Raw genomic sequence first — 24,875 nt, 5'->3', positions numbered from 1 at the left:
TGTCAAAATCACTCAATTTCATTGGTAGTCATACTAAGTTGGTCATCTCCAATCAGTTACTAAATTACTTCATAATAGTGTTTTTGTTCCTTTTGTAATTTATTTTAATCAATTTTTTTTCTTGTAATTGTTTTCTTATACACATTGGTCCAATGTGGCAACATCATTTGTGTAATGAAATCACCACACGCTATAGAAATTGCACTTTTAAATTGTAACACTTTTTATATTTACATTCACAACGTGTTTCTTGTTGCGTCATCGCCGCTTCCTTGTAAAACGCAACATATCTAAGAGTATTTTTGTGACATGGCTGTGTAATGATTGCAATATTCCCTCCTGCTACATACGCTATAATTTTAACCCAAAATTTGCAATTTGCTGGAAAAAAAATTTGAATGCAGATTCTATGAATAGCACATTCGCCTTGTGATAAGTTACAAAAACATTATAAAAGACTCCTTAACAAGAAAAGTTTATAATCGAAGGATTAATTTCGTATGTATGAGACTTCCGTAATAAATAGTTGTTTATTCTTTTCGAATTGTTTTTCATGATTATAGTTGCATCAGTCTGATAAAATTTGTTTACGCATTTACAAGTTGAACTATGAAAAAGTCATTAATTGATAGTTATGAAATATATTACAGTACATAAATGCGAAACTACCTTTATTTTCATTACAAAGAGAATTGATTTTTCAATTACTGAACTACGCAGACTTTCAAAGAGCACTTAGTTTATCACAAAACTAAGGTGAACGCGGATATATATTTTTTTTTTTTGTTAAGTCTATATTCTTCTATTGTCTGCAGGATAATTCGAGGCACTAAAAAGTTTCAAGATTTACAACGCAATCTGCTGATTGCTAGTCAAAAATTTCTTGCGTAATCGTTCAGTTTGATTTGTAATATTAGATCAGCAACGAAGTCCATATTTTACAAAGACTTTATCACGTGAAATGTCCAATATTATGCATAATGTTCACCACTATACGAGATTTTTAGAAGTTGAAGGAGTGCATTTCTCTTTCGCTTAAATGTTTTTTCATACAATTTGTCTACTCTATTTGAAAATGATATTGATATTTGGCGATACTGATCCATGAAGCCAGACAAATCACAATACTTCGCATATTACCAAATTTTAATCTTGGTATATACCTCGATCAATACCAAAATAATTTAAACTGGCAGGTAGTTACATTAAGGAAATGCATAAAATATTAAATATGTACACGCATATATTATAGTTGTAGGTAATTAGGTATTGAAAAATCTTTCGCAAACTGAGTTATATTAAACTGTCTTCTAATTACCGCATTTATATAATAATATAATATATAGTTGTTGCTGATAATTTATAAATTAAAATACATACGCCTAAATATATTATATAAAACCCAGTTTGTGAAGGATGGTCATATTATGTTTATGTATATTAGTTGAATCGATCGTTGCGAAATCATTAATCGGAAAAGGTGTCATTACTCTATATGGGTGTACCCGGGATGTAAGTTACGAAAGAAAAAACGAAATGAAGTTGAATAACTAGTGAGGACACAGAAATTGAAGCATCGAGTCCTGTCCAACATTATCTAGCTTCATTCGTTTAGAGAAAGATGGACAGAGAATTTGCTTCACCTAAGTCAGCATTTAGCTCGTCTTTTCTACAAATTTCGAGTCATGACACTTTGGTTGAGATACCATGTAGCTAAATTTAAAGGATTTTAGAAAATTGCAAGTGAAAAATTGGGCTTTTAGCTCGCTATTCATCTGGGTTAATCTGTATAAAGATCTTTATGACAAACGTGTGACGCGTGTGTATGTGTTTCAAAATCTTCTGATCAGAAGTACTTTACTACTTGAGAAAAAATATACCTACAATCACTTGTGTATCAAAACGTTGACGACTAGTTCGATTTCTATCTCAATACTAATTTAGCAACATAAAAATGTTTCCTCACATTCATTGTGCAATTTTCAAAAAACTTTCACTCTGTGCCTTCAAATTCAGTTTAAAAAATAGTACAATAATTTACTTTAATATGCTTGTAGGAAGGAGCAAACGGTCCATTTTTAAACGTAAGTCTTTTGACCAAGTCTTAACTAGAATTCTCACTAGGCCATGGTATCAAAGATAAAGTTTGTTTCAGTGGTTATTTGAGCTGGAAATAAGATACTATTTTATATCACTATATCGATTCAATACACAAAGAAAAAAATATTAAGAAAAAATTCCAAAGTCCTGCCATAAAAAGTAAACACAGCCTGTTAAAATGTGTTCTGTACTGGTGAAACATTTGGTTACATTTCAATAGATCTACAAACTTGATTGTACATCAAGCACATAATTATGTCGCAGAGTTAAACAGTGAGTTAGCAAACAGTACAAGTTTTCACTATATTGTTTCTAGTTCAATCCAAATACTCTATTGACCGTATAAGCTCGAACGTATAATTTCAAAATTATCCAAGTATGTAGCCATATGTCATTAATTATTACGGTATATATAACGTTATATATATATGAAATTTTTGCATTCTAGGAACAAGTTCTTCTTTTCTATTCTGATCTTTGATTGTAAAGGTAGTAAAAACTTCCTTATAAAAAACTGGAATGTTACCAGCTGCTGCACCGTACGTCAATCAAAAAATAATATAAAAACAAAAGGAAATGGTAAGAGTAGTACAGAAATCATCACTGAATAGACACGTTGAACTTTAGTAATCTGTGTTAAGGAATGTCCTTTTAAAGATCTTTTTCGCAGTAAAAGTTAGCGTCACTTAACTCCCATATACAATTTGTCAAGTTCAACTAGTTTTTGTAGGGCTGGTGTCAATTTTTTCCGGATTTACAATTACTTGTATTACGTAACTTTGTTGAATCTTAGCTTCTTCTATGTGCATCTTGTCCCCGAGTAGTTTTCCTCCAAAAAACCACCTTTGCCTTGATGGCTCCAGACCTTCTTGACTCTGTGCCGTTAAAGAATGAATAATTAAATATAATTGTGGTAAAAGAAAAAAAAAAAAAAAAAAAAAATGGAATTAAAGCAAGGACTAGCGTGAATGTTGAGCAAATTTGTAAAGCTGATTTGACGAAGTGAATTGAGAATTACTAATTATTGTTCATTCTGTTAATCAAACACAGCAATGTGATTATATTGCAAAATTGATACCATTGCGCATAGTAACAATCATACCTGCAACTTTTTCTTGGCAGCTCCTATCGTGTCTTTACTATAAACGGGTAATTTAACATCTCCTAGGGTAGTAGATAGCCTAAGTTTCAAAGTCATTTCTGTGCCTCCGTCGACGGGCTCTGTGGTAGAGAGAAAAGAACCAAATAGTTAGTTTAAGAAGATACAGAGCACACCAGTTTTTACAATAAACTAGTAATCTACTTGATATTTCAGTAAATCTTACCCTTACCAGAACAGTCAGCCGGCGAATCTCTACCGCTGTCTTCTTTAACAATATTTATTGGATATGACAAGCAGTAAATGGGAACCTGATATCTAGTTCCCAATTCATCGTAACACTCAGTTAAATATCCATTAGGCACAGAGACATTAGCTCCATCCAAAATAGCCTGTGCCAACTGATAGTCTTGGGCCTCAGCCGCGGTTGCGCCAGCCCTTAAGGCGTCCCATATTTCTTTGCGCCCGTCAAACGCTGGCGCAGTGTCCCAAAATTCATCTCTCTTGCTTCTGAGCTGACCCTCCGTCAAAGGAACGTCCGACTTCCATCTGATCACTTCGTGGCAAAGCGGATGGTTTTTTCTTGAATTTCCTACATGAAATTATAAAAATGAATGGAATAATTAATATTTTCAACTTACGCAAAGTGTTTGACATTTGTTTTACAACTTTATCTTAGGTGGATACGGATAGGCTAAAAACCATCGTAAAATAATGATTATAAATCTGTAGATTTTCCAGCAGATATTGGTCAAATAGCTCGATCTATTGATTGGAATAACTAATAGAACAGTAAAAATACAAACTTCTAGCTATGTGAAGAGGTTTTGATGTGGTATAAAAAACAGTTCTACGCTTAGTCTTTTTGTTGAAAAAAAATCTATTGAGCCATTGAGGCTATGTTTGGTAGCGTGGATCGAGGTCTGGCATTTGTTTTACAATTTAGGTCACAGCTTAACAAGGTACCTACATCAGCAAATAGAAATTAAAATCACAAGTAGAAGTAAGTAAAAACGAAAGCTACGTTGTAAATGAGGAATATCGTATACATGAGAAGTTATTTTTTTAAAACTTTCTTTCCACTTCTTTTTTTTGTTCCTTCATCATTTCATCGTGTGCAATATACATAATGTTACGAGTCGGTATTCTGGGGTGAAAAAAAAAAAATCAAGAAATAATTTCTAAAAAAGAAGAAATGTGAACGTAAAAGAGACCGCCGTCGAGTTCTAAATTGCGTTTTGAATAAATTATAGGTTTCATGCGGTGACCCATATCAGGTGTACGTGATTTCCAAGGTTAGTTGGTGTTTGTTGAAAATATTGTTTCTCACCTGAATTTGTCCTCGTAGAGTTGCCCGACGTGTCGTCAACAGAGCCGTTCCTAGCCCTTGTTATGCCTATGCAGCCTCCCATCCTAGGCGGCGAAAATAACCAAACATTTCACTGGAATTTACCAACACCTTACATGCCATTTTCGTCCATCTTTACCTATTTTATCATTCCGCCACAACGCGCGCTGCCATCACACAAAACCTCGTTAAAAAATCTCTTGCTAGCTCGAACTCGAACTCCTAGGACGCCTGCCTGGGTTGTTTCCAGTAAATGACGTATACGGACTATGAGAGAGACGACGAGGTGACGAGAGGGTTGCACAAGATGATTGAAATAAATAATAACAAAAATAAGCGAGAATACTTTTTTTAAAAGGCGGTTGTAAATTACTTCGTAGACACGCGGACCTTCTACTGCTCGTGTCGTTAAATTTAATAGCTTACAGTTGCTGCTTTCTGTTTATTAAATTAACCCGTTAAGATTTAACAGTTATCGAAACAACGTTATATATGTATGTAAAAAGAAAGCAAAATAATTTAAAGAATGAGAAAATAAGTTGTGGTTAGGTGGTGACTGTATTATTATGTTGAAATTTCTTAATTGTTTTTCGACTTCAAACGTTTTTTTTTTCTCCCTCTCCTTCTCTCTTTCTCTCTTTATTTCTCTATTTTATCTTCATGAAAATTTCCTCATACGCATATGTATGTATACATACATACTGGAAGTCAGAGATATTCGCATATCTTATTATTAGAATTCATAAGATATCAATTGAAACTTGAAACGTCAAAAATTGATAGATTGGACGTATTTAAGATTTTCTATACTATTTTTCAATTTACGACATGTTTTCGTATTCGTATATACATTCAAAAACATTCCAAAACTCATCAACTGTGCACGCACGATATTTTACAGGGCCTTTCCGCGATGTCGAATCACCCGAAGGCTCAAATGGTGCGTAATTATTCGACGATAGGTTTTTGTGTTGGCAACTGTACGCACTGATCGTGATCACTCGGGGTCCTCACGGTATTGAAAAGTTCAGGGTGAAATATGGAGGTTTCAACAAGCTCCTCACTCGCCGAGAAGTTATCGGCAGCTTTAAAAAACGATAGCGACTTGATTAAGGAATGTCAAGATATAGCCTCAGGTATGCATTATCATAATTACTCGACTAATGACGCGCCTACTGACCTTGAAATATCAGGTAAAACAAACTTGTTGGGACTGAGGTTATCTTCTGTCTCTATCGCCCTCTCTTCGTTTCGGAATATATATTCTATCAACATTTTCAAAATCATTATCTGATATGAATTTTCAATTTTTCTATGGTCCTACATTTTTTCTTCAGTAAAAGATTATCCGTCGATCAAACCCTATGTTTTCATCCACGAACTGTCTACTCTAAGATCGATTAATCTTCCTTTTTTGTTTTCAGACATCGAATATGGAAAATTGAAGCTTTTGAATTTCGTTGAGGAACTCGCTCCGTTTCTCACTGACAAAAATGTTACTTCGAGGGCTCAGGGAACGCTTGCGTTGTCAACAACGCTTAAGCACTTGTCGAAAGATTTTTTAAACGAAAATGAGTTACATTTTATCACAACCTTTTATTGTGATCGGATGAAGGATCAGCATGAAGTTATTCCATCCGTTTTACAGGGTATCCTGACCATCGTAAGTTCTTATATTTAATATTACGGTTTAAACTAAATATCAGTTTTCAGGCATCAATTTTCCTTTATAATCCACAATATAAATCAGCGATGACTAAGTTTGATTACTTTCAAAATGTTACAGGTTCAAATGAGTCGTTTACCCCAAGATTCACCTCCTAGGTTGTTGAATGTCATGTTTCAGCATGTACATTGTCAGTCACAACTGCAGCCTATTCGGAAGTTGATATATTTGATATTCCAAAGTCTCTTACAAAACAGAATAGATGACTTGCGTTCCATGGGGCCTGATTTTATATATGGAGTAATTTCATCTATAGACGGTGAACGAGATCCAAGAAATTTGATGCTATTATTCGATATGCTCCCAAATTTTATTCAAGAATTTCCATTGGGCCATTTGACGGAGGAAATGTTTGACGTTATTGCTTGCTATTTCCCAGTTGATTTCAATTCCGTAAGTAGGCCTGATCATGGAATTTCCCGTTGATTTAAAATTCTATCTGTTTTCTGATTATCCGACATTCTTTCATCTTGTAAATTTTTCAATCAATTTTACAGTCTGCGTCAGAAGCTCAAACAGTTACTCGTGATGATTTGGCGTACGCCCTAGCACCTTGCCTTTATGCCTGTCCAGAATTTGCCGAATTTTGTATACCTCTCATAATCGAGAGATTAGACTCAAGCTTAAGACTAGCAAAACTAGATTCATTGTATCTTCTACGCAAAGGTTCTTCTACCTACGGAGCCTCAGGACTACGATCACACCTTGATGAATTGTGGCCAATTTTACGAAAAGAAGTCTTCCCAGGCGGGGACACTGAGATGAGGAATGCTGGATTAGAAACCATAACCGACTTAGTTAAAGTGTTGTCCACAGATGATACATTACGAGTCAGTTTCATCGAAAAAGTTATCACAGACACAAAATCATCACTGTGTGACGTTCAATTGAGTCTTTATTGGCCGGCTGAAAAATTGTTGGAAGCAGTTGCTAAGGCAGATAAATTAGCTTGTGCCCAAGTTTTGAAAACCTTTATACCATTGTGCCTTGGTCAATATTCAACGAAGACTTCTTACTCGGATAGAGTTACTTTAACAGAAAGTTTGAATAACTTGATGGCAATATGCGAAGAGCAGAGATTTATAATAAATAGTATGTCAATGCATTCAGCTCACCTCACACTGATAAAATAAAAATAACCAATTTTTAATCTCCTGTTACTGAATTTTACAGGTGTGCCCGAACTTGCTTGGACAGATATACCAACATTGTACTTGAATGCTTTAAATACTGATAATATTGAGTTAAAATTAAAGACTCTCTCTGGATTGACAATACTGAAGTCGTCGTTGAATGACGTAGCCAGGAAAGTTCTCTATGAGAAAATTTGTGTGGCAGTAGATGATGGAAATAATGAACTAAAGAATACATGCCACATATGTCTCTCAACTTTTGCTAAAATTTATCCAGACGAAATTCTGGGTATCGTTATGAACCAACTAGCTATCAACGACTGTAAGCTTGAGATATTCATTGGAAAATTCACATGCACCTCTTTTCTTAATTAATTTCTTCAGTTGGTCAAGACTAATAAATTAAAATTACTTTCAGCAAACATGGATAACACAGTTTTTACCCACCGATTGCAAGCCTTATGTGCTGTAGCAAAAATACCAGAATTGGGTCTGCAAATTTTACCTAATGTAGTAGTGGTGGCTACGTCTAACAAATTAGAAAAGAGTATCCCAGCATTGTCTTGTTTGCGAAAACTTGTAGCTGGGAGAAGTGATACTTTCAGTATACCAAATTTTTTGTATAAAAATTGTAATATTGTTGAGTTATTGGTGTCAGCAGATACAAGTGGCTGCTCCACACAGAAATTAAATTTAATTGCTTCAATTTGTCGATCTATAGTGAGGAAATTGGATGTGAAGGATCAACAACAAATTGTAAATAAATACGTTTCGATTCTTAGTGAAAAACTTTCCGAAAGCAATGTGATTGTATTGGAAGGACTTTTAACACCATTGCAAAGAAATGTTGACATTGCAAATAAGGTCAACTTGTTGAAAAATCTATTACACCTTGCAATCAACAGCGTCAATTCAAGTTCTAAACAAGTATCAAGTAAATTGATATCAGTATTGATAAATAAACAAAACGAAGACAAAAATTTCCTAATAGTTTTAAATATGCTGCGGGACTGTATCAAAAGCATTTTGGAACACGGTTCGAATACCGAGCTTAAAGAATCAGCCATCACATTGAATACCTGGCTAACAAAAGCTTTGGTTGTCAAAGGAAGCCAAAATTCTCAAGAGTATCTCGATTTTGTAAGTAAAAGGAGACATAATTGAACTTGGCTTTGTACCACGTTATGTCATCAGATATATTCCACATTTTCTATGTAGCGAATGAAAAGTATGTACTAATCAAAATCTTGTTTCTTGCAGCACATAAATTTGTTGAAGGACTTGGAAATGGGACATAGTGTTGCGAACGGTTTTAAAACTCTATCTGATAGGTTTGAGGATACTGTGACTGAGGAGAACTTCTGCAATGTTAAATTATTCTACAAACAGAGGATATTTCAAAATATCATTCAAAAAAACAAGGACTTTGATGCACAATCAAGACAAAATTACCTAATGGCTCTAACACATTTAATCGAACAAGTTCCAATGGAGTTATTACTCATGCATTTAGAGCCGGTAATGTATATTTTATTTAATTTTAAAATAACAATAATGATATAGAGTTTGTCAATTTATCACACATATGATAATTGGTGAATTTACACTAGCAATATGTCATACTGTTATTTTAATGTGTTTAAATGATTTATTTTGAAGCTCATCCCACTGCTAATTGAATCCATCGCACTAGACAACTCAGAGCTAATACTGTCGACACTAGTGACCTTGAAAGTTCTGCTTGACACAAGACACAAGATCTTTCATGAGCAAGCACAACACTTTATTCCCAAATTCCTGAGTTTGACGATACGTAGGGAAATGGTAATACTGATCGCAGAAAATTTTCATAAGTGTACTTAAATTTTAAGAGAAAAAAATTCGATCTCATTCTAATGGCCTTCATGGGAGTACCTCACCGTGAACACAAGTATACAGTTTTACCTGAAATACATGCTAGGTTTCAAATTCGACTATCGTTTTATTTTTCAGAAAGTCAGAACCGCTGCATTGGAATGCTTGTTGCGTTATGCGCATTATCCGACTGTCTTGATTCTTCCTTTTAAAACGGATGTCTTGGAGCGATTAGCTGTAGCGATCGACGATCGAAAACGTTTGGTCAGATCAGTTGCTGTGAAAGCAAGAACTCGCTGGTATCTTGTCGGGGCGCCAGGAGAACCGAAATAATCTTAACTGAGACGAAATAGCTGAACTTTCAATTAATGATTTTAGTTTCATTTACAGAAATGAATTTAAGAAAAGAAAATTGAACTCTGCCTGAATAGTCTAGGTAGAATGCAATAAAAATTGCTTTTTCAGGTGAATTTTCACTGCGGACCTTTACTTCGATCGCTGGTGCCAATATGTCATTTCAGACACTGACTGCCGTTACTGTCTTTTATTTTTGGTAAATCCTGTCGATATTGGTCTGTACTATAGTATCCAATGTTACCTTCGATTGTCCTTCAGTTCGCAAGGCACAAGCGAGAGACCTATCACATAATAATTTTTATTTATTTTAAAAACCGCAAATCAAAGTGATTCTCTGTTGCATATTTAACTGGACTACTTTAAATTTGAAGTATTGTTGAAACGTCCAGAAGTTTTTAATAATAAAAAAGTGTTGATACTGTCTTATTTTTAAACATCAAGGTTGTACAGAATGTTGAAGAGAACTTGATGGCAGTAGGTACTTGCTAAAGTTATGGAATATGTGCACTTGTCGAATTCACAAATATCCTATTAAGTGTACGTATGTAAATAAATGATGTGATTTCTGAAAATTTGAGATTATTCTCAAGCATGCGTTTATTATATCAGTTAATAAAGTATCTATTTCTTACGGTTTGAATCAGTTGGCATGGATAAACGATAGATATGTGTTTTTGTTATATTTCTTTACAATTTTAAATAAAACTTCATAGGTACAGAATATATAAAATACCAATCTGCGCCAACTATACGTAATTGAATCAGGCATTGATCTGGAGTAATTGGATTACTTGTGGAAGCCACATTTAATGTGTTTAGTGTGCCGATACAATGGTTGACGGTAAGAAGTGTCCGACAGTTCGTCTGTTACATTAAAAAAAATGTATTTCACGCCTACAAAGTAGAATTGTAAAAACTAATATTTATATTTAAACTATTTATCATTCACCCGTTAGCAAAAATTTTTTCAAATGTAGATACCTAATCTACGTATGATAGCAAAATCTATCCAGCAGGTGGTGTGGTCAAGAACGGTGCTTACAAATATGATGATGGTACAAGATACGTTGGTGATTGGAATGGCAGGGGCTTGAAACATGGAGCTGGATCATTGGCATTGGTTGACGGAACTCGGTACGACGGTGCCTTTCAAAATGGCTTGTGTTCTGGGCTTGGTGTTATTGTATTTCCAGATGGAGCAAAGTAAGTTTTGCTCTGATGTAAAAAATCGATAAAACTTTGACCTCTTAACAATTAGCGTACCAATTAGGTACTCAAAATTATTATTATCGTACATTTATCAATGTCTAGGTATGAAGGAGAATTCATGCAGGGCTGGTTTCATGGACATGGCGTATTCTGGCGTGCTGATGGTATGAAGTTTGAGGGAGAGTTTCGAGGTGGCAGAGTATGGGGACTAGGTATTTGTCTTATTTATAATAATTTTCAGACTGGATTATTTTCCAGTATTCATAGATTATAATAATGAATGAAAGGTTGATTACTGGTAGAATAAAAGCTTTATTGCTGATGCTGACACCGATCCATTAACTTATTATTCAAATGCATGGTTCTAATTTTCTGGTCGTTTTTTACCAGGTCTGGTAACTTATGCTGATGGTTCGCACGGCTTTCCAAGAAACGAAGGCTTTTTTCAGGATTGCAGATTAGTGCGCCGTAGACGATGTCCAGAAGTCATTCAGAAAGCCCAAAAAATCTCTATGATGGCTAGAGCACAGTGTGATGCTGCATAAATTTTTGTCATAAGAATATGACTAGTTTGAAAATTTCTGGGCCTCTGCTATTCGAATGAGGACACTATATCGTCCCATTATAGAATTAAATTTACTCCTCATAAATTCAAATAAATACCTGTAATGATCATAACTTGTGTTTAATGGGTACTCGTAAGGATATGTGTACGTATAGGTATACCAAATGGATAGTCAAAAGTTTTCCAGTTATGTACAAGTCAATTTGTACGGTCAATAGATGGTGTTTAGGCATATTATGGGAATATATCGAAACAAACTACTAAGCTAATAAATTGTGAAGGAGTTGTACACTAAAAGGTGAACAAAAAATTTCAGATCCTTGATATTGGTAACTTGGATTACAATTCATTTAATATTACACATAGTCTAATGATCTTACATCCAAGTTCACGGATAAGAATGCTTCTTAATTTCTCCACTGGCATACTGTGAATCGAATTATTCACATTAATGTCTACATTGATAATTGGAAGGATCACACATGCATCATGTGTCTTACTTAATCATATTTATTTTTTTCAATAAAATGATGACCGATATTTTGACTTTTGCATAATTATAGGTAGTCTCAAGAACATGAATGCCTTGTTGTGTATACATATCTGTAATAATATATAGTTTACCCCTCAAAAATCACACGAATGATACAAGATTATAAAATGGAATACGTTATAAAACAAGACAATCGCTGGTTTTGTGTTTTGTCAATTATAGTTTTGTAATCGTAATATGCAGGTACAGTTTCAAATATTTCAAACAAAGAAGAAAACAATCTTCCAAATCTGCGACAAAATTTGGTAACTCTTGACGGAAATAGAAGAGTAGAATTCGAAAAAAACTAAAAAAATTAACCCAGATTAACAAAGAAATTTTTCCCTTCTCTAAGAATATGTTGAATTATTTTTCGTTGTAATTGCAAACTGCTGAGTTAATAATAACATCATGAGACCAGTGACGAAATATCTTGCACTGATATGGAATAATGAAAATTGATTACGAGTGGCATAGGGTGGGATTTTCTTTAAATCATAGTAAAAAAAAATAAAAAATAATGCGACCTCCAGTTCTAAAGTTTAAAGATTGCGTTGCGAATAAGGTGCCGGCGAGTGCGCGATGTGCGCATGCCTCGTAAATCACGCGTTCCGCTAGTGATGCGCACGCAGCTGATTTTGGCACTCTGTATCTCGCACGCCTCGTATATTCGTGTGAATTTTAATGGTCGCCAGAGCAGGCACGTCGCGTTAAGTATTCTCAATCAATTCGCTATTGGCAGATAGAGATCCGGCGATCTGGTGACTGGCCGTCAACCAATCATGAGCACACTGAATCCTCTATCAAAATACGTTTGAGAATTGCACAGCGTTGATCGACACGTCGTATGTATGTAACTCATGCAGTGCCGTTACGACCTTTGGCACGGCGCAGGTGCACGTATGTGATACGTTAACCACGCACACACTTTTGTGCGGACCATACGCACATGTCGAGTTTCGATAGATGAAATCGGTGAAATTTTCGGAACAGATGATGAAATTTACGAACTTGGAATACGACGACATAATACCTACTCATAAGGAAATTCTCATTGTCGCATGCCGTACTACACCTCTACGATATATTCCCCCGTTTCACAAAATGTGTTCCGGTAAGAGAAACTCCAGTTTCAGTAACATTTGTATTACGACAAGCTTAGTACCCCGATACTCACCAAACTTTTACGGTTATCAGTGCATTCTTTGAGTACTAGCCGTACTAGAGTACACACATCACGCGTACGTCGTGTTAACAAGTAAATAATCCAACATATGCATATCACTACGCTCGGAACATGTTTGGACAAATCATTATTGTTTACTTATTCATAATTGACATGCGTTAATCGTTATTCCTAATTTCTAATTAATTCTCGCGTTATATCAAATAAATAATAATTCATACTTATTACTGGAATAGTTGTTATTTGATTTTTTTTTTATCCCTAATTATTAATCGATTAATTGTAATTATCAAATAGTTGTCTTCGAAAGTTTACCTTCAATGACCAAAATTTTCAAACCATATACGATTTTATTTCTTCTAATAGAAACGTTTAGTGACGTACATCAAGCATCATTCACATTATCATATAATTCACATTAGAGTTGCATAATTCAAATCCAAAATTTGTACTCTAGTGGCAATTCGACCGCTCATAATTCAAAATTTTATTGAACCAATAGTCCAAAAAAGAATTTGACGAAAGATAATACCTTATCTGTTATCAGAAGCTGGTGATCCATTGCCTGTTGAATCCTTCTGTCGACCTTTAAATATAATATGCATCTATATTCATAGTCAAGTGAGACTGGCTCTAGTGGATCAAGGTTTTCAGTTTGCTTTGAACTGTGTATTTTTCTCAGACTAACTTCGAATGAGGTATAAATATATAATCTAGCTGATTTAAATTTCAAACGTCTGGCTTATATATAAAATACTTCATTCCTTGTAACGGTTGTTGAATGCGGCGAATGGGAGTATCGTTGTTGATTGACAAGATAGAACATATCTTCCCTAGATTGTGAGTTGAGTAGTACTAATTTTTTAGTGGTACACAATTACTGTTCAAATTATTTTCATCCCGTCCAGTCTTCGGAAAAAATATTTTCATTGTCCATTGTGATTTTAGCATATACGTTAATTGTGGTATTATTTTATTCAATAATTTTTCAATGTGCATCAGTTTTTCAATGTAACATTCAAACTTAAGTTTAATTTCATTGAAAATATTCAAGCAAACAGTATATGAGCAACATTCAATATATGAGATTGTTGAGTGATTTTCAAAAGTGTACCCAGAGTACAGTCACACACCATTTTATCTGAATTATTACATGTACGGAAATAGCTTTGCACTCGATCAATCACAGGTTTATTAACTCAAACCTGGAACTAATTGAAACTACCATTAAGATTTTTTTCAAAGAAAATTTTTGCACGCAATATATAAATTTGTGTAATCATATTACATGGTGACCACTAAAAGTAGCTGAAAATATCCCCTAACTTTCCCCTTACTTTCCCTGGCCAAATTATAATTTTTCCCTGAGTAAAAATCAAACTAATATTGCCAATGCGAATATTTAATTAATGAAGCTCTGATTCAATCGATATTCAGAAACACATTCATGATCTATTCAATGGTCATTGTACCGAGCACATGAAAAAATAATTGTTCATAGTTTTATTTTTAGAAAAACAAACTTTATTCCTTCTTCTCCCAATACACCGCCATAAAATTCCCAGTCTAATTAAAAATTTACCTAGCCAGTGGCCACCGTGTATTAATCTCTATTAGAAAATAACGTGTAATAATATTTTGATGTAACCTTCAAGGTAGATACAATTTTTTGCTAACATTTTTCATGCTTATTGCCACGGTCGTTTACTTTGTACATTAAACCCTGCGCACTTCGCTTACAGCGTGCGTGTTCGTATTTGCGTATAGTATGCATAATTAAAATTTACTTTACGTAACATGTCTGATCTTTGACCTGTTGTACACGCCTGAGCTCAGTGAGTATGACACCAGGAGCCTTCCGTGCATAAAAATGTTCACAATACTCGGGACTGATCAGTTTCAGCTGAATAAAACCTCGTTAACCACATTTGCTTCCAGCCAAAGTTATCGTAGTTTCGTTCCTGCTAATATTCTATATGTGGGAGGTCAGATTCGATTAAGTAGTGATTTATTTACGCACCATATATCTGTGCAAACGTACAGTATCTTATCTAATCGTAAAATATCCTGAAATTGTTGTGTGACGTAGACAGCGTACTCAAGGTTTCAACTACTTCCAAGGTTAAAAATTTGGTGACTAATTCACGTGTAATCACTGTTTCAAATTAATCATAATTTTAACTGCACCTACTGTCACTAACCACGACCCTAATTTGATGAGATCAACAAAATAACATGTCTCCAACGATAATATAAAAGCTACCAATTTACTTGGTTCTTGTATTTCACAATCATCCGATGCAAATACCATGCTCTTGACATTAGCAGTGAATAATCTAATCGTATTTTTATATTCTATAGCTGTAGAAAGCTTGTACCTCCTTCTCACATTCATTAGAATTTGTCCTAATTTCGTCATATAGTAATACCCGTACCCAATGATATCTTATTCATAACGTGTTTCAGTAACGGAAGGAACAGCTTCTCAGAAGGTCAAGGTGAGCTGTTTATCAATTACAAATGGGACCTCACAGCTGTAAAGATTGCTTACATGCTAGGATTATGGCGTCGAATGGATACCCTAGCACTGGCTCAGCTGCAAAGCCTTTGGTGCACCACTCACCACCCTGTGAGTCAGTGAATTGTATGTGTGCCTAGACTAGCCACCTTCTAATTCGAATTTTATTTTGCATTTTAATACTAAGCATGACCACCTCGTAACTCTATTGTTTAGCTAAAAATAGTTGAATGTCTTATTAAAGCACATTTATGATAATAAACTCCTGTTAATGGTTTGGTAACAGGTAATCACGTCAAATTAAAAGTAATTAGGTGCTCATGTACTTTTTACGTAATGATACTGCCGAGTTCTTTCATTCGTGTAACACAATCTACATGTTCAAAGCGCCATTTCTTACTTCAATTTTTCTGACATTAACTTTACTTTTGTATAAATAGTATCGTCACTTTTTCTTTTCAGATTCTTTTTGCTACTATTTTGCTTAAAAAACTATTCACCATTCATATAAAAATTAATGTATAAAGTAATTGGATAAGAGAAAAACTGTGCGTGTTTATAATTTGTTCCAGTAATTGATATTGTTTTCAAACTAAAATGAAACTAGTTTTATATTCAGAATTCTAGTCGTATACAATTAAAACTCAATTAGAAATCCATAACTTCGTTAATGTCAGTAGCTAATCACTGAATGAAGTCAGTAGATAATCTCACGGCTTTGTGATTATTTAAAATATATCTTTAGCCAGGGACATCCAACTCAATTGTTTTATACATTATTTACAGCAATGCCGTGGTTTGGGATGGATATTGGTGGAACCTTGTCTAAATTAGTGTACTTTGAACCTAAGGACAGAACCAGGGACGAAGCTGATGCTGAAGTAGAAACCTTGAAAAATATTCGACGTTATCTTGTTAAGAATTCATCTTACGGAAAAACTGGCCATCGAGATACCCACTTGCAGGCAAGTACAATCAGTCTCTTATTATCCGACTTATGTTTTTACTAAAGGTCTTTTTTTTACTAAAGGATTTCTCAAAATGGAATGCAATAATTGTTTCAAATTCTGGCTTTCAGAATTCTTAATTTCTTAGGAGTTTTTAAGTATTTCAATTACGTGTTTTCTTCCAGATGGATAATGTCAGCATAAGGGGTAGACGGGGTACTTTACATTTCATCAGATTTCCTACTAGTGAAATGGGCAACTTTCTAGCACTAGCTAAATCAAAAGGAATGGCTAATCTGGTTACGACGGTTTGTGCTACCGGCGGAGGTGCATTCAAATTTGAAGAAAATTTCAAACGCGTAAGTTTTAAATTATTCCGACGGAAATGTTATTGACTCCAAATTTAACGATGTTTTCAACATATTTCAGGAAGTTAATATGAGTTTAGCCAAGTTTGATGAGCTAGATAGTCTGATAAGGGGTATGTTGTACATCGAAATGACAAATCCCCATGAATGCTATTACTGGTCACATCCCACATGTGACAATCGGTGTCAAAAAGTACCTTTTGACTTTTCTGATCCTTATCCGTTTTTGGTAAGTCAAAACAAATTGGAACTGTGTGCGGAATTTTTCTTTTATTCACTTTGTACCAGCCACAATAATGCAAAAAAATTTATGTACCTCAAAAAAAGTATCATTCACACATATTCTATATCCCTTGCAGGTTGTTAACGTTGGATCTGGTGTGAGTGTATTAGCAGTCTATGGTCCCAATAACTATAAAAGAATATCAGGAACAAGGTATTACCAATCATTATGAAGGCATTATTGAACATTGTTGAATTTTTGTCGACTCTATCATCAATACGTATAGGGTTCTCAGTACAAGGTCAATGAATATAGTCACATATAATGACGTTTCGGCCCTGGGGGGAGGCTCTCCTCAGAAAAATGTAATACTCTCACAAAAACATGTGAAGTGGAGTATTACATTTTTCTACTCCGAGTGTTCCTCACAGCGTGACGACCAGGTTATAACATTAGTTGGTGGTTAATTTAGAGAAGATTAAAAGAATTGTGACACCAAAAGAACCAGATAAATAATTAGGTTCTCATTCTTCATACGGCACAACTTTGGTAATTCCAAAGGATAAGATGTAATTTGGAATATCACTGGCGCCATGAGTTTTCTGTATGTTTCACTATGTGATGTCTAATTTGAATTGTTTTACCCTGTGTTTCGGGTAAACTAGACATAAAATTTTTTTGTGAGAGTATTACATTTTTCTGAGGAGGGCCGAAAAGTCATTATATGTGACTATATTCATTGACCTTCTACTGAGAACCCTATACATTAATGAACATTACATACAAAGATTTTTGGCTCCAACGCAATTATTAAAAAAAAAAAAAAATTCATTCTGGTTCAATTTTTCTTTTGTGTCCCAGCTTAGGTGGTGGCACGTTTTTGGGTCTGTGCTGTTTACTCACTGGATGTAATACTTTTGAAGAGGCTATCGATCTTGCGACTGGAGGAGATCATACGAGAGTAGACAAATTAATTAAAGATATCTATGGTGGAGATTACGACCGTTTTGGACTCCCAGGAGATTTAGTTGCCAGCAGGTCAGTATGTTGTTAATTAAAGAAAAAATAAATTATAAAATCTTGTTCTTCATCTATCGCTTTTGACATTAACCAATCATCGTGTACAAAGACTGCAATATTATTATACTTTCTCTGATACTATGCTGAATAATTTCTGTCCCGCTTAATGACCTTTCAATCTTCTATTTATCTAACTGTAGACTGTATGTCAAGTTTTCTCGGTGTGTACAGTTTCGGGCAGATGAATTCCAAGGAACGACGAAATGCTGTCTCGAAAGAGGATCTTGCGCGTGCCACGCTTGTAACAATTACCAACAACATCGGCTCCATCGCTCGCATGTGTGCTGTCAATGAAAAAATCGATAGGGTAATTTCTATTGTACTCGGCATTAATTTCTGTTACATAATCGAGGATTTCAATTTCAATCGTTTATTACGAGATATTGGGTAGAGTAAAAAATGTCGGAGAAATACCGTTTTTTTTATTTTTTTTTACTAACTGCCATCCAACCTAGGCATACATTTTCTTCGACTAATTATTCAAAACAGTTATCCTTGAGAATTCAGATGGCAAAAAGACGTTAATTGTAGGTATTTAAGTATTTTTTGAATGTGTTTGTCCCCACATCGATTATTATATCTTTTTTGGCTGATTTCGTTAAATTTCATGTGGACCCTACAATCTAAATCAAGGTTCAATTTGTCTGTATATGGAAGCTGACATAATTGCACTACTATTATTTCAACAGGTTGTATTTGTTGGTAATTTTTTGAGGGTAAACCCAATCTCGATGAAATTGTTAGCATCTGCTATGGAATATTGGTCAAAGGATACCATGAAGGCATTGTTTTTAGAACACGAGGTGAGCACATAGAAGTTCAGATGGACAAATTTCAGCATGTAATGTATATTTTATATGAATATATTATCATTACAGGGGTACTTTGGAGCAGTTGGTTGTTTATTACAGTTCAATGGCAATACAAGTTAATCATGTTCTACGTTCCGTGCCGTTATGTGAAGCATTCCCATGGTGATCACATCTTTATAAACATCGCGCCTAGTCGCATGTTGATGAAGATTTGCAGATGATTTCTATTTATCGAATTTAGCCGTTTAATAATAATCTAAAATCCGTAAGCAGAAATCAGTATTTTATTATTATTTATTTTCGTTATTGTTCTTACTTTATTTTAGGGCTCTCTACACGTTCACGAATATGTATATATGTATAGTATGTGCGCAAGTTGAGTAAAGAAAAAGGTGCCACGCCATTAGATTCACAGCCACAACCCATTGTTGAGTTAACACAAAACAAGCTTTCGTATAATTATTATTGATACACTCTGTGGCTTCAAATCAATGGCTCCACTTTGCTTTGTTCATTCTATACACGTCAAGTGTATATTATATAATCGTATTGGATCAAATTTTCAACGTGTATTTATAAAAGAGATAAAGAAAAAGAACAATGTTTTTACTTAACCATCATAGAAAGTCCAGTCTCAGGGCACAAATGTTTTAGGAACACAGAATGAGTTGGTGGACCAAACTGTACGTGCGAAGTGAATAGTTATTTATAACAATATTTTACAGAATAACTTACTTAATATAATGTCTAAGTTGTTGAATAATATTTGTAAGCTGTCGATGCTACATCTGAGTTTCTCACACAATACTTGAAGAACTCGAAATATAGCTTGAATTATCAACTGCTAAATCTTACAAAAAATCTCAACTTATTAATAATGAATTTTATCGAAATACTGATACGTACGATATTGTACAGATTACGTAGAACATTTAAAAAAAATCAATTTTATAGTAACTAATTTTATTACGTCTAGGAATAGTCGCTCTTGCGTCATATTATATACAAAAATCGTTTAATACTGTTTTCTTTTTACTTCGATAGTTTTATATAACGGGATAAGTGTTGGTGAATTTTGAAATGCATTACATTACACCACATTAGACAATATTTAGGTGACGCGAATTGATTTGCTTGAGGCTCTAGCTGGGGTATACTTGTTCTGTCTTAATTATCTGTTATTACACTGTTGAAATATGTAAGTATTGTATTTACGTCGTTGATAAATCTCGACTCGTTATATTTTATTTTCTCTATGTATACGTGATAGTAATAAGCCTAACAAACTATAAGAATAGCAAAATTATGTCATGCGTTCTCAGAGAAAGACTTGAGATAACTTGTATGTTTATACGAGTGTTACGAATCGATTGTTCACCTGTTTTCGTCAATAGTCTGAAGAAATTTATTAAATTATTGTCAGTATCAACCATAACGAATGTCGAGTTATTCAAATGGATATAAATTATTTGCATCTTTTATAAACCATCTTTTTATTTCTGATATCATATGAAAAGCGATTTTAGCATATTACAGCCATTTAACTATAACTATGGGTTGCAGCTTGTATATATATAAATATATATAAATTATGTGAAAGATCTCGCATCCTCCGTTCGCGCTGGTATCGTTCATTATTTATACTATTTTCAGTTGTCACTGATATTCTTTTCAGATAGTAAAGTTTTGATTCCAATTTTAGAAGCAACCAGTGGAGGCAACAGGTGTCTGTTTCTGTATGTTCTTCCCATACTTGGCGTTGCTTGGTAACCGTAGACAAACAGTATGGCAACATTCTGAAGTTTGATATTTTCATTGCTTTCCAAAAGTTTTCAATTTTCGAATAACTTTACATCAGTATTCAACGATTGAATAATTGAATAGGTGTATGTAGTACAATATCTCATTAAGAAAAATTTTATCGCAAACTCTAAATCTGAGTACAAGCAAAGAAAGTATTTTCAACGTCCTTGTAAAAATTCATCAGCACAATGGTAAGGTTTAAAAATTATTCATCAACTTGAATGTTTTCTGTCAATGCCTATTTTATTAACAAAAAATGTAATTTTATCTATAGGGTCCTAAGAAAGGAAAAGGGAAAAAAATGGAATCTGTCGAAGGAGTAGATACATCGAAAATGAATAGAGAGCAGCTGGAAGTTTATTCGCATAAAATTTTGGAAGAAATGGAAAGGGAACGTGAAGAAAGAAATTTCTTTCAGCTAGAGCGTGACAAGCTGAGAACATTCTGGGAAATCACGAGACACCAACTAGACGAAGCTCGGGCAACCATTAGGTAATTTAAAGAAGAAATCATAATACTTATTAATTGTTTCTCAAGAATTTTATGCAATGATATTTACGTAGAAATAAGGAACGTGAGAAGGAAGAATTGATTGAAAAGCATGAAGCTGAACTAAAGTTGTATAAGCAAAAAGTGAAACACTTGATGTATGAGCATCAAAGTAACTTGTCCGAAACTAAGGCTGAGCATATGGTTGCGCTCAAAATGGCTCAGGATGATCACACTTTACAAGAAAATGAACTTATCAAAGACAAGAAGGAGCTCAAAAGAATGCGCAAAGAGCAAGAAATGGCACAAGTAGATGAAATACGCGAACTAAAACTGGTGAGATTTTTATAAATTATAAATTAATTTCCACCCATATGAATATAAGATTACATGATTATGTTCTTTCTATTACGTAATAGGCAAATGCAGAGGAAATGAGTAACATGATGAAGAAGTTCGAGGCAGAAGCAATTGAACTAGAGCAAAAGTATGAGCATAAACTAGCAGATCAATATGAATCGCTGACGCTGAAACATCGGATGGAAATAACTGAAGTAGAGGAGAGGAAAAACAAACAAATTGCGGATTTGATAAAAAATCATGAAAGATCATTTGCTGAAATGAAGAATTATTATAACGATATCACACTAAATAACTTGTCTCTAATTCGAAGCATGAAGGTGAATAGGATACGACCTGAAGATAGATTTATTCGGTACTGTGATAAACCCATAATTTACTCTTAAGAATGTCAATTCATCCCTATATTTTAATTTGCTAGGAACAAATGGAAGTGATGAAAAATCACGAAGAGCGAATGAAAAAGCAGGTACGAGAATTATCGATCGAAAATAAAAAAATCCAGGCAGATCTAAAAGTTGCTCAGGAACAAGTATCGGAATATAGCCGACAACTTCTGAATTACAACAAGGACAAAACGTGTTTAGCAGTGGGTGTTAGAGTTTTATTCATTACTGCCAATAATTCAATGGCAGCTCCCTGTTTTCACTTATTCACGTATTTTTTTTTGTATTAGAACACCAAGAAGCGTTTGACTGAAATTGTGAAGTCACTGGAAAACCTGAAATGGGAGAATGAAGTGCTTGAGCTGCGATTTGAAAAGGTGCCTATCAAAATATTCATAAGAGTACATCACCTGGAAGTATCTCGTAGGATGTTATTAATTGTGTACAGTTTCCGGTTTTTGCAGTGTCAAGGTGAGCGTGACGAACTTCATTCCAGGTTCGTCTCAGCGATTTTAGAACTTCAGCAAAAGACTGGGCTAAAAAACGTCCTCCTCGAGAAGAAGCTACAAAAACTTTCTGACTTGCTGGAACAGCGAGAGGTCCAAATAAGTGAAGTGTTAGCTGCTGCTCAGCTAGATCCAGCGACTATTTTAAGCGTCAATCAGAAACTGGAAGTGAGTGTGACTATGCTTTCCTGATATGTGAATACTTCAATGATCATCACTTAATAACTATTTTATTCTACCAGGAGCTGTTAAATCGTAAAAACACAGCCATTCAAGATCTTCAAATGGAATTAGCAAGAGTTTGCAAAGCACACGACAATCTTTTAGTGACGTGCCAAAGCAAATTACAAGAATATGGAATACCAGAATCTGGTATCAGCTTTCAGCCCATGAGAACTAAAGTCTTGGGTGCAAAAATGAGTCTTGTTTCTACCGGACTTGTGTCTAATAATAGATAAGGCATTAAACTGTATATAATATAAACTTTGGTACAAAGTCTTGTAAATAAAATATTAACGTATATATACCACGCAATTGTCAACATCTGGACTATTCATTTTCTTGAAACATCAATCCATACTACCCTGAGCATAAGTATGTATTTACCATCAAAGGTTACGTGAACAAAAATTTTTGTATATGTGGGCTGAAAAATAGAATTTCTTTAGATGCACATACAATACTTTTATTTCAGAATACGGTAAACGATCGTCAGAAACAGATACATCTATTATCCTCAAATATTAAATAAATTTATCACAGAGGATGTACAATATATATTATATGTATATACGTATATATTTATGTATATAAGTATATGTGTGTGTATGCGTCCATGAAGAGTAATGTAATATGTCCCCTGGAATGATGAGGCTTTTATTATATTTAAAAAAAAGTTCATTTTCATCAATATATTTTACATTGTTTTCCTCATGTCTGCAAGACGTGAAAAGTTTTTGTTAATTGATATTTTTGGTAGAAAGAAACAATATTATTAAAAGATTTGAATTACTAGAGCTTTATGATTCGTCGGAACAAACATGTACCATAAATTTTATAAAGTTTTACCATGCATATACATATACGTGTATGAATACAAATACGGCAATGTATGCGTTTTTAAATATACACTACAGACGTGTACGTAGATGGTAGTTTGGATTTTTGTTGATTTTTAGTTTAGATATTTTTGTGTGTGTGTGTCTCGTTTGTGTATTAGACATTGACTATTCTAAATTTAATATTATTTTAAGTCAAATACGTCAGGTCACAGTTTATTAAATTTGAAACATTTATCAAGGCAGGACACAGATAAAACACTTCTCTGAGTATATTAATTGAGAGTTGGATCTTCCTTTTCTGAAATTTGAATTTATGTACGATTTTTTTCTCATAGGCCTCAATGGTTACAGTAAACAATTATCAAGCTCTTTTACAATTTTATGTATGTACGTATATAATGAGGGTACATATTACAGATTTCAGATGAATCTCAAAATGAAGATGTGTTTTATAGTTTTCCTGCATTATGAATATATATATATATTTCTTTATAAATATCGTATTTTTGTTATTATTATATTTGTAAAGATATAATTTCATAATATAATATATAGTAATAATTTTGGCACAGTAAGAAATAGAATCACAGATGAAATCATTGTACATCATGAGAGTGGTAGATGAATAGAATTGTACCGAACGTTGAAAGCAGACATAGTCCAGCAATAATTGCCTTCACATGTAATATAGTTTTGAATACTCCACGCCAATTATAGACTTTCATACTTTCTGTATCATAGGGATTATAGTATTAAAATTCACAGTCGAAAGTTTCTCTTGCTAAGAAAACATCATGACTTAAAAACTAAGAAACTCCTTCATGCAGAAAAGTCTAAATTAAAGCACCACGGTACGTTATCAAATGTTATCAATAATAATTTGACTTACTTTGGCAAATACGTTTTCCAACCCATCACAAATCCTATAATATTTAATAGAAGATAATATACATTGATAGATTTTCCTTTCCCGCACTTTTTATACTTTCATATAGCAAATTCATAGTAATTATCTGTGTATACAATATACATATATACACAATAATATATATATATATATATATATAATAGTCTCATTCCTCACACCTGCTTTCAACAGTTCGTTTTGTACAATATTTTACGATACTAAAGCTACATAGAAATGCTATGGATTTTATTCTACGTTACAACTTCAAAATAGCTACGCAAAAGCTAAAAACACCAAGCTACGTAT

At 33.9% G+C, this 24,875-nt stretch overlaps 5 protein-coding genes across 13 annotated transcripts; 4 read left to right on the top strand and 1 right to left on the bottom strand.

The window, feature by feature from the left end:
* Nucleotides 1-703: 703 nt before the first annotated feature.
* LOC124412857 (ubiquitin domain-containing protein 1) lies at nucleotides 704-5,661 on the bottom strand. Of its 2 annotated transcripts, XM_046893025.1 has the most exons (6): nucleotides 5,562-5,661; nucleotides 4,687-4,814; nucleotides 4,530-4,612; nucleotides 3,432-3,791; nucleotides 3,203-3,321; nucleotides 704-2,975 (listed from the first exon to the last, which is right to left on the bottom strand). In XM_046893025.1, the coding sequence occupies exons 3-6, from the start codon at nucleotides 4,609-4,611 to the stop codon at nucleotides 2,814-2,816; spliced, it is 723 nt and encodes a 240-aa protein (XP_046748981.1). In that variant the 5' UTR covers nucleotide 4,612; nucleotides 4,687-4,814; nucleotides 5,562-5,661; the 3' UTR covers nucleotides 704-2,813. The 2 variants fall into 2 exon arrangements, with proteins under 2 accessions (XP_046748981.1, XP_046748980.1); XM_046893024.1 differs by having other exon boundaries at nucleotides 4,530-4,814.
* LOC124412846 (MMS19 nucleotide excision repair protein) lies at nucleotides 5,543-10,191 on the top strand. Its single transcript, XM_046893002.1, has 9 exons — nucleotides 5,543-5,683; nucleotides 5,972-6,210; nucleotides 6,334-6,666; nucleotides 6,771-7,365; nucleotides 7,447-7,728; nucleotides 7,825-8,546; nucleotides 8,667-8,924; nucleotides 9,066-9,230; nucleotides 9,399-10,191. The coding sequence occupies exons 1-9, from the start codon at nucleotides 5,587-5,589 to the stop codon at nucleotides 9,591-9,593; spliced, it is 2,886 nt and encodes a 961-aa protein (XP_046748958.1). The 5' UTR covers nucleotides 5,543-5,586; the 3' UTR covers nucleotides 9,594-10,191.
* A 116-nt stretch (nucleotides 10,192-10,307) lies between these two features.
* Nucleotides 10,308-11,630, top strand: LOC124412859 (MORN repeat-containing protein 4 homolog). Of its 2 annotated transcripts, none has more exons than XM_046893028.1 (4): nucleotides 10,308-10,458; nucleotides 10,631-10,820; nucleotides 10,929-11,038; nucleotides 11,217-11,630. In XM_046893028.1, the coding sequence occupies exons 1-4, from the start codon at nucleotides 10,449-10,451 to the stop codon at nucleotides 11,369-11,371; spliced, it is 465 nt and encodes a 154-aa protein (XP_046748984.1). In that variant the 5' UTR covers nucleotides 10,308-10,448; the 3' UTR covers nucleotides 11,372-11,630. The 2 variants fall into 2 exon arrangements, with proteins under 2 accessions (XP_046748984.1, XP_046748985.1); XM_046893029.1 differs by having other exon boundaries at nucleotides 10,315-10,458; nucleotides 10,634-10,820.
* A 953-nt stretch (nucleotides 11,631-12,583) lies between these two features.
* LOC124412853 (pantothenate kinase 3) lies at nucleotides 12,584-20,492 on the top strand. Of its 7 annotated transcripts, none has more exons than XM_046893017.1 (10): nucleotides 12,585-13,037; nucleotides 15,576-15,738; nucleotides 16,414-16,592; nucleotides 16,760-16,933; nucleotides 17,004-17,171; nucleotides 17,302-17,378; nucleotides 18,027-18,203; nucleotides 18,399-18,552; nucleotides 18,935-19,048; nucleotides 19,124-20,492. In XM_046893017.1, exons 2-10 carry the CDS (start codon nucleotides 15,630-15,632, stop codon nucleotides 19,175-19,177), a joined length of 1,206 nt encoding a protein of 401 aa, XP_046748973.1. In that variant the 5' UTR covers nucleotides 12,585-13,037; nucleotides 15,576-15,629; the 3' UTR covers nucleotides 19,178-20,492. The 7 variants fall into 7 exon arrangements, with proteins under 7 accessions (XP_046748976.1, XP_046748973.1, XP_046748970.1 ...); XM_046893014.1 differs by having other exon boundaries at nucleotides 12,586-13,037; nucleotides 15,576-15,753; XM_046893018.1 differs by having other exon boundaries at nucleotides 12,588-13,037; nucleotides 15,576-15,753; nucleotides 18,417-18,552.
* A 231-nt stretch (nucleotides 20,493-20,723) lies between these two features.
* Nucleotides 20,724-24,087, top strand: LOC124412850 (dynein regulatory complex subunit 4). Its single transcript, XM_046893009.1, has 8 exons — nucleotides 20,724-21,051; nucleotides 21,135-21,352; nucleotides 21,424-21,685; nucleotides 21,769-22,029; nucleotides 22,131-22,298; nucleotides 22,386-22,472; nucleotides 22,560-22,769; nucleotides 22,844-24,087. The coding sequence occupies exons 1-8, from the start codon at nucleotides 21,049-21,051 to the stop codon at nucleotides 23,057-23,059; spliced, it is 1,425 nt and encodes a 474-aa protein (XP_046748965.1). The 5' UTR covers nucleotides 20,724-21,048; the 3' UTR covers nucleotides 23,060-24,087.
* The last annotated feature ends 788 nt before the right edge of the window (nucleotides 24,088-24,875 follow it).

This window comes from Diprion similis, chromosome 12 (genome assembly GCF_021155765.1).
Source record: "Diprion similis isolate iyDipSimi1 chromosome 12, iyDipSimi1.1, whole genome shotgun sequence".
Lineage (NCBI taxonomy): Eukaryota > Metazoa > Arthropoda > Insecta > Hymenoptera > Diprionidae > Diprion > Diprion similis.
Note: the sequence above shows the minus strand (reverse complement) of the source record. Positions and strands in the feature narration are given on the sequence as shown.

Bases quoted from the DNA above. Each gene is read 5' to 3' on its own strand.
- LOC124412850 (XM_046893009.1), top strand. The intron at 21,353-21,423 runs GTAATTTAAAGA...ATATTTACGTAG, and splicing joins GAAGCTCGGGCAACCATTAG to AAATAAGGAACGTGAGAAGG. The intron at 22,770-22,843 runs GTGAGTGTGACT...TTATTCTACCAG, and splicing joins GCGTCAATCAGAAACTGGAA to GAGCTGTTAAATCGTAAAAA.
- LOC124412857 (XM_046893024.1), bottom strand. From the start codon at position 4,611: ATGGGAGGCTGCATAGGCATAACAAGGGCTAGGAACGGCTCTGTTGAC. The intron at 3,792-4,529 runs GTGAGAAACAAT...AATTTCATGTAG, and splicing joins CTCTACGAGGACAAATTCAG to GAAATTCAAGAAAAAACCAT. The intron at 2,976-3,202 runs GTATGATTGTTA...TTAACGGCACAG, and splicing joins CTGCCAAGAAAAAGTTGCAG to AGTCAAGAAGGTCTGGAGCC.
- LOC124412853 (XM_046893014.1), top strand. From the start codon at position 15,630: ATGGGACCTCACAGCTGTAAAGATTGCTTACATGCTAGGATTATGGCG. The intron at 17,172-17,301 runs GTAAGTCAAAAC...TATCCCTTGCAG, and splicing joins CTGATCCTTATCCGTTTTTG to GTTGTTAACGTTGGATCTGG. The intron at 19,049-19,123 runs GTGAGCACATAG...TTATCATTACAG, and splicing joins CATTGTTTTTAGAACACGAG to GGGTACTTTGGAGCAGTTGG.
- LOC124412846 (XM_046893002.1), top strand. From the start codon at position 5,587: ATGGAGGTTTCAACAAGCTCCTCACTCGCCGAGAAGTTATCGGCAGCT. The intron at 6,211-6,333 runs GTAAGTTCTTAT...AAAATGTTACAG, and splicing joins TACAGGGTATCCTGACCATC to GTTCAAATGAGTCGTTTACC. The intron at 8,547-8,666 runs GTAAGTAAAAGG...TGTTTCTTGCAG, and splicing joins CTCAAGAGTATCTCGATTTT to CACATAAATTTGTTGAAGGA.
- LOC124412859 (XM_046893028.1), top strand. The intron at 10,821-10,928 runs GTAAGTTTTGCT...ATCAATGTCTAG, and splicing joins GTATTTCCAGATGGAGCAAA to GTATGAAGGAGAATTCATGC. The intron at 11,039-11,216 runs GTATTTGTCTTA...GTTTTTTACCAG, and splicing joins TGGCAGAGTATGGGGACTAG to GTCTGGTAACTTATGCTGAT.